The 13,321-nt window shown below is 41.1% G+C and overlaps 1 protein-coding gene across 2 annotated transcripts in view; it reads left to right on the forward strand.

Annotated features, from left to right (window-relative positions):
* katnip (katanin interacting protein) overlaps positions 1–13,321 on the forward strand; it is a 137,396-nt gene that overhangs the window by 42,020 nt on the left and 82,055 nt on the right. For both annotated transcript variants that reach the window (XR_013500642.1, XM_078240013.1), the window contains exons 7-8: positions 4,572–4,712; positions 5,009–5,255. Coding sequence is in view for 1 of the 2 variants with exons in the window: in XM_078240013.1 (XP_078096139.1) it covers positions 4,572–4,712; positions 5,009–5,255 (388 nt within the window). In the remaining variant the exon portion in view is untranslated. The remainder of the gene's footprint in view (positions 1–4,571; positions 4,713–5,008; positions 5,256–13,321) is intronic.

The following is a 13,321-nucleotide window of genomic DNA, read 5'->3' on the forward strand; positions in this document are numbered from 1 at the left end:
TTGAATCTTTCCAACGTCAGGATCAGGCCCAATATGGGGAGGATTTATAGAATAGAATCATAGAATCCCTACAGTGCAGAAGAGGTCATTCAGCCCTTTGATTCTGCACCGATTCTTTGACAGGGTGACTTATCCAAGCCCATTAGTCATGACATAATCTGCAGTTCAGAAACAGGCTGTTAAACCCAGCTGGTCTAAATGGTGTTTATATCCCACATGGACGCCCTCCTGCTTTAATTAGCTCTTTCCATCCTACCCCTTTATCACTCTGTTCAGTTGTCCCTCATGTAAATATCAAGCCTTCTCTTCTACATCAATCCTATAAAGAACAAAGAAAATTACAGCACAGGAACAGGCCCTTCGGCCCTCCAAGCCTGCACCAACCATGCTGCCCAACTTAACTAAAACCGCTACCCTTCTGGGGACCATATCCCTCTATTCCCATCCTATTCATGTATTTGTCAAGACGCCCCTTAAAAGTCACTACCGTATCTGCTTCCACTACCTCCCCCAGCAACAAGTTGCAGGCACCCACTACTCTGTGTAAAAAAACCTGCCTCATATATCTCCTTTAAACCTTGCCCCTCGCACCTTAAACCTGTGCCGCCTAGTAATTGACTCTTCCACCCTGGGGAAAAAGCTTCTGATTATCCACTCTGTCCATGCCTCTCATAATCTTGTAGACTTCTATCAGGTCGCCCCTCAACCTCCGTCGTTCCAGTGAGAACAAACCAAGTTTCTCCAACCTCTCCTCATAGCTAATGCCCTCCATACCAGGCAACATCCTGGTAAATCTTTTCTGTATCCTCTCCAAAGCCTCCACATCCTTCTGGTGTGTGGCGACCAGAATTGAACACTATATTCCAAGTGCAGCCTAACTAAGATTCTATAAAGCTGCAATATGGCTTACCAATTTTTAAACCCAATGCCCCGGCCAATGAAGGCAAGCATGCCGTATGCCTTCTTGACTACCTTCTCCACCTGCATTGCCACTTTCAGTGACCCGTGTACCTGTACAGCCCCAGATCCCTTTGCGTATCAATACTCTTAAGGGTTCTGCCATTTACTGTATATTTCCTATCTGTATTAGACCTTCCAAAATGCATTACCTCACATTTGTCTGGATTAAACTCCATCTGCAAGCTCTCCGCCCAAGTCTCCAACCGATCTATATCCTGCTGTATCCTCTGATTTTCCTCATCGCTATCCGCAAATCCACCAACCTTTGTGTCGTCTGCAAGCTTACTAATCAAACCAGTTACATTTTCCTCCAAATCATTTATTTTTATATATATATATAATTACAAATAGCAAAAGTCCCAGCACTGATCCCTGAGGAACGCCACTTGTCACAGCCCTCCATTCAGAAACGCACCCTTCCACTGCTACCCTCTGTCTTCTTTGACCGAGCCAGTTTTGTATCCACCTTGCCAGCTCACCTCTGATCCCGTGCGACTTCACTGCCATGAGGGACCTTGTCAAATGCCTTACTGAGGTCCATGTAGACAACATCCACTACCCTACCCTCACCAGTCATCTTTGTTACTTCCGCTGAAGCATCTGCTTGAAACATTCTGTGTGGCGGCATGGCAGCCAAGTGGTTAGCACTGCTGCCTCACAGCGCCAAAGACTCAGTTTTGGTTGTGGCCTTGGGTGTTCCCCGTGCCTGTGTGGGTTTCCTCCGGGTGCTCCGGATTTCTCCCACAGTCCAAAGATGTGCAGGTTAGGTGGATTGGCCATGCTAATTGTCCCTTATTGTCCAAAGATGTGCAGGTTAGGTAGATTAGCCATGGTAGATGTGCAGGGTTATGGAGCTAGGGTAGGGGAGTGGGCCTAGCTAGAGTGTTCTTTGAGAGTCAGTGCAGACCTAATGGGCCAAATGGCCGCCTCCTGCACTGTAGGAATTCTATGAATTAAAAAAAAAATTCCACATTCTTGCCACACTTTAAACAAACAGTTAGCCCCTGATTCTGGATACCATACGTGGAAACCATTTTTCCATATGTACCCCCCATGCCGATACTATAGTTAAGAAAGCCCACCAGCACCTCTACTTTCTCAGAAGACGAAGGAAATTTGGCATGTCAACGACAACTCTCCAACTTTTACAGATGCACCATAGAAAGCATTCTTTCTGGTTGTATCACAGCTTGGTATGGCTCCTGCCCAAGAACGCAAGGAAGTACAAAAGGTTTTGAATGTAGCCCAATCCATCACTCAAACCAGCCTCTCATCCATTGACCCTGTCTACACTTCCCGCTGCCTCAGCAAAGCAGCCAGCATAATTAAGGACGCCACGCACCCCGAACATGCTCTCTTCCACCACCTTCCGTTGGGAAAAAGATACAAAAGTCTGAGGTCACATACCAACCTGTCAAACCCAATTCCTACTTAAAAGAAGAGACAAATCCATGAAATTATAACCTTTCATCTTAACGCAAGTGGTAAAATCAGATAATGGAATCTTAACTCGAGGAGGTAATGAATGAAACTACACCCAGGAAGCAAAAATATAATAAAAGTAGTTGGCAAGGAATTCCAAGCTTGTCCAGCTAAAGAGCAGCACTAGAGATGGTGTAAAGAAAAACAGATGTACAAGGAGGCCTGGGTGAACATAACTATCGGGAAAGACTGAATTAGCTGTGGCTCTTTAGAAAAGACAAGATGGAAGTGTGATCTGATAGAGGTCTTAAAAATGATCTAGGGAGTTAATAATGTAAATGTAGAGATGATGTTTCCATTTGTGGAGGTGTCCATAAAGGGCCATAAAATCCAAGATAAATCCAACAAGGAAGTTGGGAGAAACTTCTTCACCCATAGAGCAGTTAGAACGTGGAACCTGCTACCACAAGGAGTAGTTGAAGCAAGCAGCATAGATGCCTACAAAATAATCTAGAGTGTAAGAGGGAACCCCAGAGCTTTTCTTGCACTCATGCACAATGACCATTCGTGGGCTAATTTGTTTCTTAGAAATCATAGAAACCCTACAGTGCAGAAAGAGGCCATGTGGCCCATCGGGTCTGCACCGACCACAATCCCACCCAGGCCCTACCCCCATATCCCCACACATTTACCCACTAATCCCTCTAACCTATGCATCTCAGGACACTAAGGGGCAATTTTAGCATGGCCAATCAACCTAACCCGCACATCTTTGGACTGTGGGAGGAAACCGGAGCACCCGGAGGAAACCCATGCAGACAGTGACCCAAGCTGGGAATCGAACCCAGGTCCCTGGAGCTGTGAAGCAGCAGTGCTAACCACTGTGCTACCATGCCGCCCCTCTTGGGTGAGGACTGTGATTCATGTGTATATGGGTGGTGGAGATACCTTGTGGGGTTTGCTCAGAGATGCTGGCTGGTCTGATCTTGATCTGGGATTGAGAGAGGGTCGCAGTTTTCTTGGTTTAGCAGCTAATCTGCTTTTCTCATTTCTGTTTGTTTCTATTGATTTCCTCAAGTATCTTTTATTTTCTTCAGTTGCCTTCTATTTCCAATTTTAAGACAGTTTTAACAGTTTTGCATTTTTTAATATTTTGCCCCCTGCTAGCCTACACGGACATCTTTGTTTACATTTAGACAGCCAAGCACTTTGTGTATGTACCTCTACATGCTTATATTTCTGATGTTTTAAGATGTTTTATATTTTAAAGAAACAGAAATTGGTTCTGTAAGGCATTTGTTAATTGACATTAATCTGCAATTTGCTTTTAATGGTTCGTGGATAAAACTACCGTGCGTTTCTAATTTTTAAAATATTGAGTAGTAACATTGTATTCAGAATCACCTACCAACATATTATCTAATCCTAAATCTACCCCTTGCTTATAATAGAAGCCTTGGCGTTCTGGGTTTTCTGGCCAATGTACTTGGAGGTCATGAGGAACTTGACTTAAGTATTCTCTTGGCTCTTGATATTTTGATGTAAGCAGATGACAGCAATGCCCAAATATCATCCATTCATGAGATTCCCACCTGCAATCTCAGAAGATCTGAATTATGGTTCAGTTATTTAGTTATTAAAATCCCATGCCTCCTTGGATTTTCCGTGTTTCTGTGATCTACCTTGATTCAGCTTTCTTCATCGGGTTGGGCTATTCTTTCCACAGCCTCTTGTTAAAACTCTATAATTGCTTTCCTGGTTACAAATTCTTCAGTGATGTTCCATATATGTGCTGCAATGGAAAATCCTTTTCGCAAGGGGCCAAAGACCATCTTATCATTTAAGAGAATGTAAACTGGCTGCTTGAGGTGAGGATATTTATCACAGTAACAGCAACTTGAATTTAAATAGGGCCTTCAAAATAAAAGAAAATGTTCCAAGTCGTTTCACAGAAACGGAAGCATAAAGCTGAAGAAGATTGCTGGAAACTGTAATCGAAATGTTGCTCAAAGAGGTGTGTTTTACCAGAGGATGAATGGGGAGAGACTGACTGGTTTAGGGAGGGGATGAAGCACTGAGCCTCCCTAACTGACTGACTGACTGCATGGCTGCCAGTGCTTTCATGAGAAATGCTTCCTTTTGTCCAGATTGTCAGTAATACTTTCTTCCTTTCTCTCAATTTCTTGCAGATTCTTGCTGATGATTCTTCCAGGAACAAAGGAAACTCTTGTTTCTCATCAAAGCCTTCCTTCAAAAAACCTGGAAGGATATCAGATAAAAGCTGTTGTGATGGCAATGACAAAATACTCCTGAACATGCAAGGTGTTAAGGTGTGTGTTGGCAGTTCAAGTTAATCCCCAGTATATAAACTGCATTTGTCAATTAATATTTAATTGTAAAATCAGTCGTAAAAAGTACAGGGAGTGCGGCATTCCCTCAATACTGCACTGCGATATCAGCTTTGATTTTAGCACTCAAGCCCTGGAGTGGGACTTGTGACTCGGAGGCAAGAGTGCTATCAACTGAGCTACATCTAACACTGCAGATGTCTTACGGTCAACATCTTAATAGTTTATTGATCATAATATTCATGAATCCACTGCTTAAAATATCCCCTCTTTATCAGATGTTGAGAAGAAGCCTGCAGCAAACTGCTGGACTCCAGCTTAACAGCGAGAAGAGCACTGACAGTGAAGACTCGGATTCTCTAGAGGATGAAAAAATTGGAGAACAGATTGAAATTCAAGAACCAGCAGGGAGTCTGGAGGATCTGCAGCTGAATAAGCAGTTTTTCCAGAGGAGTTCAGAGGCTAAACAATGCAGTCTACATTCTGGAGATCTGATTGTACTCGATTTTGGGCCCAGTGCAAAAAGTAAGTTTGTAACATTCAGAAATGTTATGCATTTCGACATTAATAGAATTTTGTCTGATGTTTAAAGTTTCATTCCATAACTTTATTGGAATGGAACTTTTAATGTTTGTTTACTGTTTTTTTTCCCCTTTTAAAGCAATGGCAACCTGGTCATATATAAACAATTTCTTAAGTTTTTTTTGTAGTGCAAGGATCTTTTTAAATAGCAAGGCTGCTTGAAGTGTAACTGTTTCTGGACCATTCAGCAAAAAGGATAGCGGGATTGGTTTTGTATTGCTCTAGCTTAAGGCTGGAACTCGTAAACAGCAGATACCGACACATGGACCAATTAGCTGTCATTTGTTCTGTTAAACCTTGATGTTAGTAGTTGCTATACAGTTTCAGATTTTTTAATGCCTAGAATTTAAATGAATAGTATTTATGAATGTTATACTATGCACAAGTACTGAGTGTTAGGTGATCTTCATAAGCTGAAAATTGAGTTGTGGATCAGAGTATTTAGCAAGATATGGAAAATTCATGAAAAGTCGACAACTTTCTATTCCAGAACTCTCTCAAATTAGCAGAAGAGAGAAAGAATCAGATGTAGGCATATAAAGAAATTGTTGCCACGTTTGGAGTGCAGTCCATGTAAAGTTCTGCAACTGGTAAACATCCTGAAAATGTTTATGCTGAAGATTTATGAGAGGCCGGAGAGTAGGAGAGATGAGAAAAATGGCCAGGCTATACCAGAGTTAAGACATGCAATCTGGGGGAATTACATAATCTTTAATATCTGTCAGAAGCCATAGAGTAAACACAGAGTAGGATTTGTTGAGATGGCTTTTGTACACGACATGAATCTATTTTTGCTTTTCCTCTGCCGTTAAGTTGCTGTGGGAACTGAAATGTAATTCTACTAAAACCAGAGTGGAATATTTGAAGGAATAACCAAAACCATGCAAAAATATATGACTATACTTCCAATCTGTGCTCTTGGATTTGATTTGCTACTGTGTTTGAGTTGTCATTTCAAACTTTAGAATTAAAACAAATGGGGCATTTTCTGTGGGTGAAATATGCTATTGTACAAGTAACAAACATTTTGTATTTGCAAATATCTAATAATATCTCATTGGAATTAGTGTATAAATGGTGAGTGATACTTGTGTAATTTAAAAGGATGAAGGGATGAGATAGCACAGAGGAGAAACTAGATGCATGGAGAACTAGGGAGAGGTAAATAGCATTAGAATAAAGAGGTAATCCAGGAAGAGGAGAGATGTACAGGTGTGAAATAAATAGCAGACAATGCAGGGTTGGAGTGCATGTGGTAAATGCACAGAGGGTAACAAAAATAAGGTTGCTGAGCTGCGCACAAGTTGCCACATGGGACATAATATAGTGCCAATAAAGGGCTCGATTAATGGTAGAAATGGGACCTGGCTACAATGTATTCAGGAGAAAAATGAAAAGTAAAAATAGTGGTGGTAGTTCAAAATATTGATCAAAGATTTTGTTAAAGCCCGAGAACAGGATGATGAAGTTAACGATTCAAAGCCAGAATCTAAAGGCAGAGAAAGAAGTATATGTTGCTGGGTGTCTACGTGAAAGAGCAAATTAATAAATAGATTTCCAAAAGAGTGGTGATAATAGGAGGCTTCCATTTTTTAAAAATTATTTTATGGGATGTGGGCGTCACTGGCAAGACACTTGTTGTCCATTCTTCTTTGCTCTGGAACTGAGTAGCTTACTCGGCCATTTCGGAGAGTAGTTAAGAATCAACCACATTTCTGTGGGTTGGAGACGTGTTAGATTCCCTAAAGGACATTAGTGAACTGATGGGTTTTTTTCAGCAATCAATGATAGCTGAGATTAGCTTTCAATTCCAGATTTATTAACTGAATTCAAATTCTACCAGCTGCCGCGGTGGGATTTGGACCTTGTCCCCAGAGCTTGAGTGTGAATCTCTGGATTAACTGTCTTGTGACATTACCACTATGCCATCTGAATGTAAAGTCAAGGACAGGAAGGAATGCTTGGAGATTAGAGTGCTTTCTTGGTTATTATGCTTCCAAACTAATGAAGAAAGCGGCAGTGCTGTATCTATTTCTAAGGAGTGATGTGGAGCATGTTTTGGTGGGGAGCATTTGGAAAACAGTGATCACAATATAACTGAAGGAGCTAATGTCAGTGAGTTGAAAAAGGACCTGGCTCGGCTGGACTGGAAACAAAGATCAGCAGATCCATCAGTAAATGAACAAAGAGAATTTCAAGGAGGAGGTATCACGGGAACACAGAGTAAACCCACTCCTATGAGGGGGAAACGAAGGCCATTCCAAAGCCAGAGCTTACTGAATGAAATAAAAGTTGTCATTAAAATGAAACAGAAACAGGAAGCTTAATATAAATATCAATTTCAACATACAGTGGAGAATAAAATTGAACACAGGTGCAGAGGAGAACAGAAATGGGAAATAAGAGAAGCTAAGAAAGCGTGAAAAGATTAGCTAAGAACAGTAGTAAAAACAAATAGTAAAAGAATATTCATCGGAAGGCTGATTGGACATGGAAAAGGAAATCATCATGTCAAGGCAGCATGGCTGAGGTACTAAACGAGCATTTTGCATCTGACTTCACGAAACAGGAGGATGCTATCAATGCCGACAGCAATTAAGGGCAATTGGATCCAATTAAAAATAGAGGAGATACTTAAAAAGTTGGCAGTACTCAAACTCGAAAGGTTTCCTAGTCTGGATGGGACACATTCTAGGTTGCTGAAGTTAGTGTGGGTGGACATAAGTGGAGGTTGTAAGCACAATCTTGCAATCCTCCTTCAATATACAAATAGTGCCAGAGAACTGAAGCATTGCAAGTGTTATACCCCCGTTCGAAAAAACCAGGGAGATAAACCTAACCACTATAGGCTTGTTAACCAAGCCTATGAAGAAGATAGGCTTCTTCATAGCTCCCTGCTCAGCCAATCCAGGTCCCCCACAGTCCTATACACCTCAATTATATCCCTGAGGGAAACAGAATTCATTCACCACTCTCACAATACCTGGCACGCTCTGTCTCACACAACCCCCCTCCTCCCTCCCCCGGTCTCCAAAGGGCCTGAATATCTCCCTTGTTAATCACTACTGCTCTAGGCATTTGCAGAATATTTTGGGATTCTACCCAATGCAGTACACAAGCCTCCCTCCTTCAGGCCCCCTCACCCTCTTTACCTCAAGTTTCTCCTTCCTCCCTCCCCACCCCACATACCCCATGTACAAAAGAACCCCCCCCCCTTTTCCTTTTTTATCTCCCCCATCACACAAATATTCCCCCGTCCACCACTCTGCACAAAAAAAACCTAACGTGACTAAAAATGGAAAAGCTCCAGTGGACAAGAGCAGTAGTAAAACAAATAGTAAAAGAATATTCATCGGAAGGCTGATTGATAAGCCACAATATTAGGGCAAGGCATCACAAGGGCAACAAGGGTTGGATGTGAGCCGAAGAAAAAGTGGCAAAGCACTTGTCAACTAAGGTCGAAGGGGGTGGAAGGGAGGGGAGAGGTGGGGGAAGGGAGTTGTGGGGGGGGGCACTTGTGGAAACCATAACCTGAGAGAATGTTGATTGTCACTGGGAAGAATATGGGTTAATAAATGAAAGCATTGGCTGCAAATTATCTATGACAAACCTGATTTGAGTTTTTCGATGAAATAATGAGTTGATAAGGATTGTGTTGTTGTGTATATGGATTTTCAAAACACATTTGATAAAGTACTGCATAATGGATGTGTTAGCAGCATCCGATTGCTGGGGGCTGAGGTAACATGAATCCAAAATTAGCTAAAAGACAGCAGTGGTGCGCGATTGTTTTTCAGACTAGAGGGAAGTAAACAGTAGGTCAATATTAGGAGCACTATGTCTGATGTACATTCATGACCTGGATTTAGGCATAGCAGGCAAAATTGCAACTTGTAATTGTAAACTGTGAGGAGGATATAGCAGACTTCATGGGGACAGAGTAATAAAATGAGCAGATACGTAGTGAATGATGGTAGAAATGTCAAATGTTACAATTCGGAAGGAAGAATCACGAGAGGTAATGTAAACTAAATGATAAAATTTTAAATGGAAAACGGGAACAGAGATCCCTGAGGATTCACATACAAATCTTTGGTTAGACAAGTTGATGAGTTTTTAATTAAAGAAAAGCATGAAATCTTGGCCTTTTTTTTTGTTTATTAGTGTCACAAGTAGGCTTACTGCAATTACTATATCCCCTTTATAAATAACGGCATCATGTACCGAAGTAAGGGAGTTATGCTGAACCTTTATAAATCATTGCTTGGGTCTCAGTTGTTTTAGTGTCCAATTCTGGGCACCACACTATAGGAAGGATGTGAATACCTTGAGCACTGAGACAGTTTACTGGAATAATACCAGCGATGAGACTTCAGTTGGGTGGGGATATGGAAGAAACTGGAATTTTTATCTTTTGAGCAGAGAAGGTTTTGGAAAGACGAGTAGTGGTGTTCAAAATTCTGAACAGTTTCAGAAGACGGGAAGAAACTTGTTTCCGGCAGGATGGTTGACGACCAGAGAATGTTGTTTGAAAATAATTGGCGCAAGAAGGAGATGAGAGATTTTTTTAAACAGTGAATTATAATGATCTGGAATGCCCTGCCTGAAAGAGGGGTGGAACTAGGCCCCGTGGTCATTTATAAAAGTGAATGGGGTTTGTATTTATATTTTTACCGTGAATTTATAACATAGTAACAGCCATTCAGCCAAGCCAAGCTGTGCCAGTGTTTAAGCTTCGCACAAGCCCCCTCCCACTCCTGTTCATTTACTGAAAGTTGGCAGAGGTTAAGTTTCTGCCTCTGTTTTAGTCTGTGAACAATATATGTCAAACCAAATCGATGGATTTCAACTAAACCTGCTACTTGATGTGGCCCAAGGAACAGCTGATTAGCTGTTTATGAAGATGCGGTCCCTGATCCTGTATTTTTTATTATGATCCATTAACATTGGGAGACATGGCAAATTAACGTTTTCTTTGAGAATGTCATGTTATTCTCGGGTTGGTGATTGTTTTGGAACATTGTGGGTTGTTTCAGCTGCTGTGATGGAATTTGTAGCAGCTGTCAAAATTTGAGCACAGTTTTCAGAGCAGGTTGTTTGATATGGGTGGCCTGAAGTCTCCTCACCTGGATAGAAGCTCTTGGTAAAAAGATTATTTTTTTAAGCTTCGTTGTTACAGAACATCAACCAGGCAGAGAAAAGGCAAAACAAAGATCAGTGTAATTGTAATAGCAGTGGAGGTATGCACTCTACTCAATGCCCTCTTCACCTGTCAGCTTTTGTTTTAATGGTCTTATTGTGCTCCTTTTAGTTGCTTGAACCCCAAATCCCTCTAGCCTTCCATATCATGAAGTTATTCCCTGTCAAAATAGAATTATTACTTTATTTCTTCAACTGAAATGCACTATCTCATCTTTAATCTTCAATTCATGTTTTTTGCCTGTTCGAACACCTGATTTGTTTCCTTTGGTCCTGTGAATTATTTATCATGTCTCCTATTTTGGTAACATCTATCAACTTGCAGAGCGATTCCTGTAGCCTTTACCCATGTCCTTGACATGCACAATGAATAAAGGGGGTTGCATTCTGTGGGACACCACTACCCACTTCCTGAAAAACTGACTCTAACCCAACTCTTTCCTGCATTATAACTATCACTCTAAACTTTAATATCAAATTATCTTTAAATTCATAATAAGTCTATTAGAATTGAATGAAAAGCGCTAACTAAAAGCTGAATAGTTTTGTGTACTTGCACTTCATTATTTCAAGAGCTTTTTATACATTGTGATGCATTGAATCAATACCGGTGATTTCCAAGGTTAACTATTTTATACAAGTAGGTATACTAAGTTGTCAATGTAAAATATAATCATATTTCTTACTAATCAATGAATAACTTCACCACAGTGTGGGACATGAACTCATGTAGGCTTGGGAGCAGTTTAGAATTCAGCAAAGGAGGACCAAGGGATTGATTAAGAAGGGGGAAATAGAGTACGAGAGTAAGCTTGTGGGGAACATAAAAACTGATTGTAAATGTTTCTATAGGTATGTGAAGAGAAAAAGATTGGTGAAAACAAATGTAGGTCCCTTACAGTCAGTAACAGAGGAATTCATAATAGGGAACAAAAAATGGCTGACCAACTAAATACATACATTGGATCTGCCTTCACAAAGGAGGACACAAATAACGTACCAGAAATGTTGGGGAACATGGTTTAGTGAGAGAGAGGAACTGAAGGAAATCAGTATTAGTACAGAAATGGTATTGGGGAATTTGATTGGGTTGAAGGCCAATAATCCCCATCCCATTCCAAAGTAGTTAAGGAAGTGACCCTAGAAATAGTGGATGCATTGGTGATCATCTTCTCAAGATTCTGTAGACTCTGAAACAGTTCCTACGGAGGGGAGGGCAAATGTAACCCCACTATTTAAAAAGTGAGGTAGAGAGAAAACAAGGAATTATAGACCAATCAGCCTGATATTGATAGTGGGGAAAATTCTAGAATCCATTATCAAAGATTTTATAGCAGAGCACTTAGTAAACGATGGTAGAATTGGACAGAGTCAGTATGGGTTTATGAAAGTGAAATCATGCTTGACAAATCTACTGGAATACTTTGAGAATGTAATTAGTAAACTTGATGAGGGGCAGCCAGTGGATGTGGTTTATTTGGACTTTCAGAAGGATTTTGACAAAGTCCCGCATAAGAAATTAGAGTATAATATTAAAGCACATGGGATTGGGGGTAGTGTCTTGTGATGGATAGAAAACTGGTTGGCAGACAGGAAACAGTGGGAATAAACAGGTCATTTTCCGAATGGCAGGCAGTGACTAGTGGCGTACCACAGGGATTGGTGCTAGGACCCCGGCTATACACAATACGTATTAACGATTTAGATGAGGGATCTAAATTTAATATCTCCAAATTTGCTGGTGTCACAAAGCTGGATGGAAGGATGAGCTGTGAGGAGGATGCAGAGATGATTCAGTATGATTTGGACAAGTTGAGTGAGTGGGCAAATGCATGGCAGATGCAGTATAATGTGGATAAATGTGAGGTTATCCACTTTGGTAGCAAAAGACATTGTTGTCTGAATGGTTATAAATTGAGACAGGGGAATGAGCAATGAGATTTAGGTGTCCTCCTACAGCGGTCATTGGAGGTAAACATGTAGGTGCAACAGGCGGTAAAGAAGGCAAATGGTATGTTAACCTTCATAGCGAGAGGATTTGAGTACAGGAACAGGGAAGTCTTGTTGCAGTTATGCAGGGCCTTGGTGAGACCACACCTGCAATATTGTGAGAGTTTTGGTTTCCTTAACTGAGAAAGCATTTTCTTGCTTTCAAGGGAGTGCAGCGAAGGTTTACCATACTGATTCCTGGGATGGCGGGACTGACATATGAGGATAAATTGAGTCAGTTAGGGTTATATTTGCTGGAATTTAGAAGAATGAGAGGGGATCTCAGAAACCTATAAAATACTAATAAGACTAGACGGGGTAAATGCAGGAAGGCTGTTCCCGTTGATGGGGGTGTCCAGAACCAGGGGTCTTAGTCTAAGGATACAGGGTAAACCTTTTTAGGACTGAGATGAGGAGAAATTTCTTCAGCCAGAGAGTGGTAAGCCTGTTGAATTTGCTACCACAGGAAGTAGTTGAGGCCAAAGTATTGTATATTTTCAAGTAGGTAGATATTTCTTTTGGGGTGAAGGGGATCAAAGGATATGGGGGGGAAGGCGGGATCAGGCTACTGAGTTGGATGATTGGCCATGAAAATGAATGGTGGAGTCGGATAGAAGGGCCTATTTTTTATGTTTCTATGTTGATCAGAAAGGCTTTTGCCTAAATTCCTGGTCTGAGGACTTTGAACATCTATCAGTGCTTCTGTCCAGTTGATACATAATGGACGGTTATTTGGGATTTGTTGAGAGGACTGCTGTTTATGATATAAATACATAGTATAACTGATGCATAATAAAAACTCGCATGGTAGCACAATAGGG

This window comes from Mustelus asterias, chromosome 23, assembly GCF_964213995.1.
Source record: "Mustelus asterias chromosome 23, sMusAst1.hap1.1, whole genome shotgun sequence".
Taxonomy (NCBI): Eukaryota; Metazoa; Chordata; class Chondrichthyes; order Carcharhiniformes; family Triakidae; genus Mustelus; species Mustelus asterias.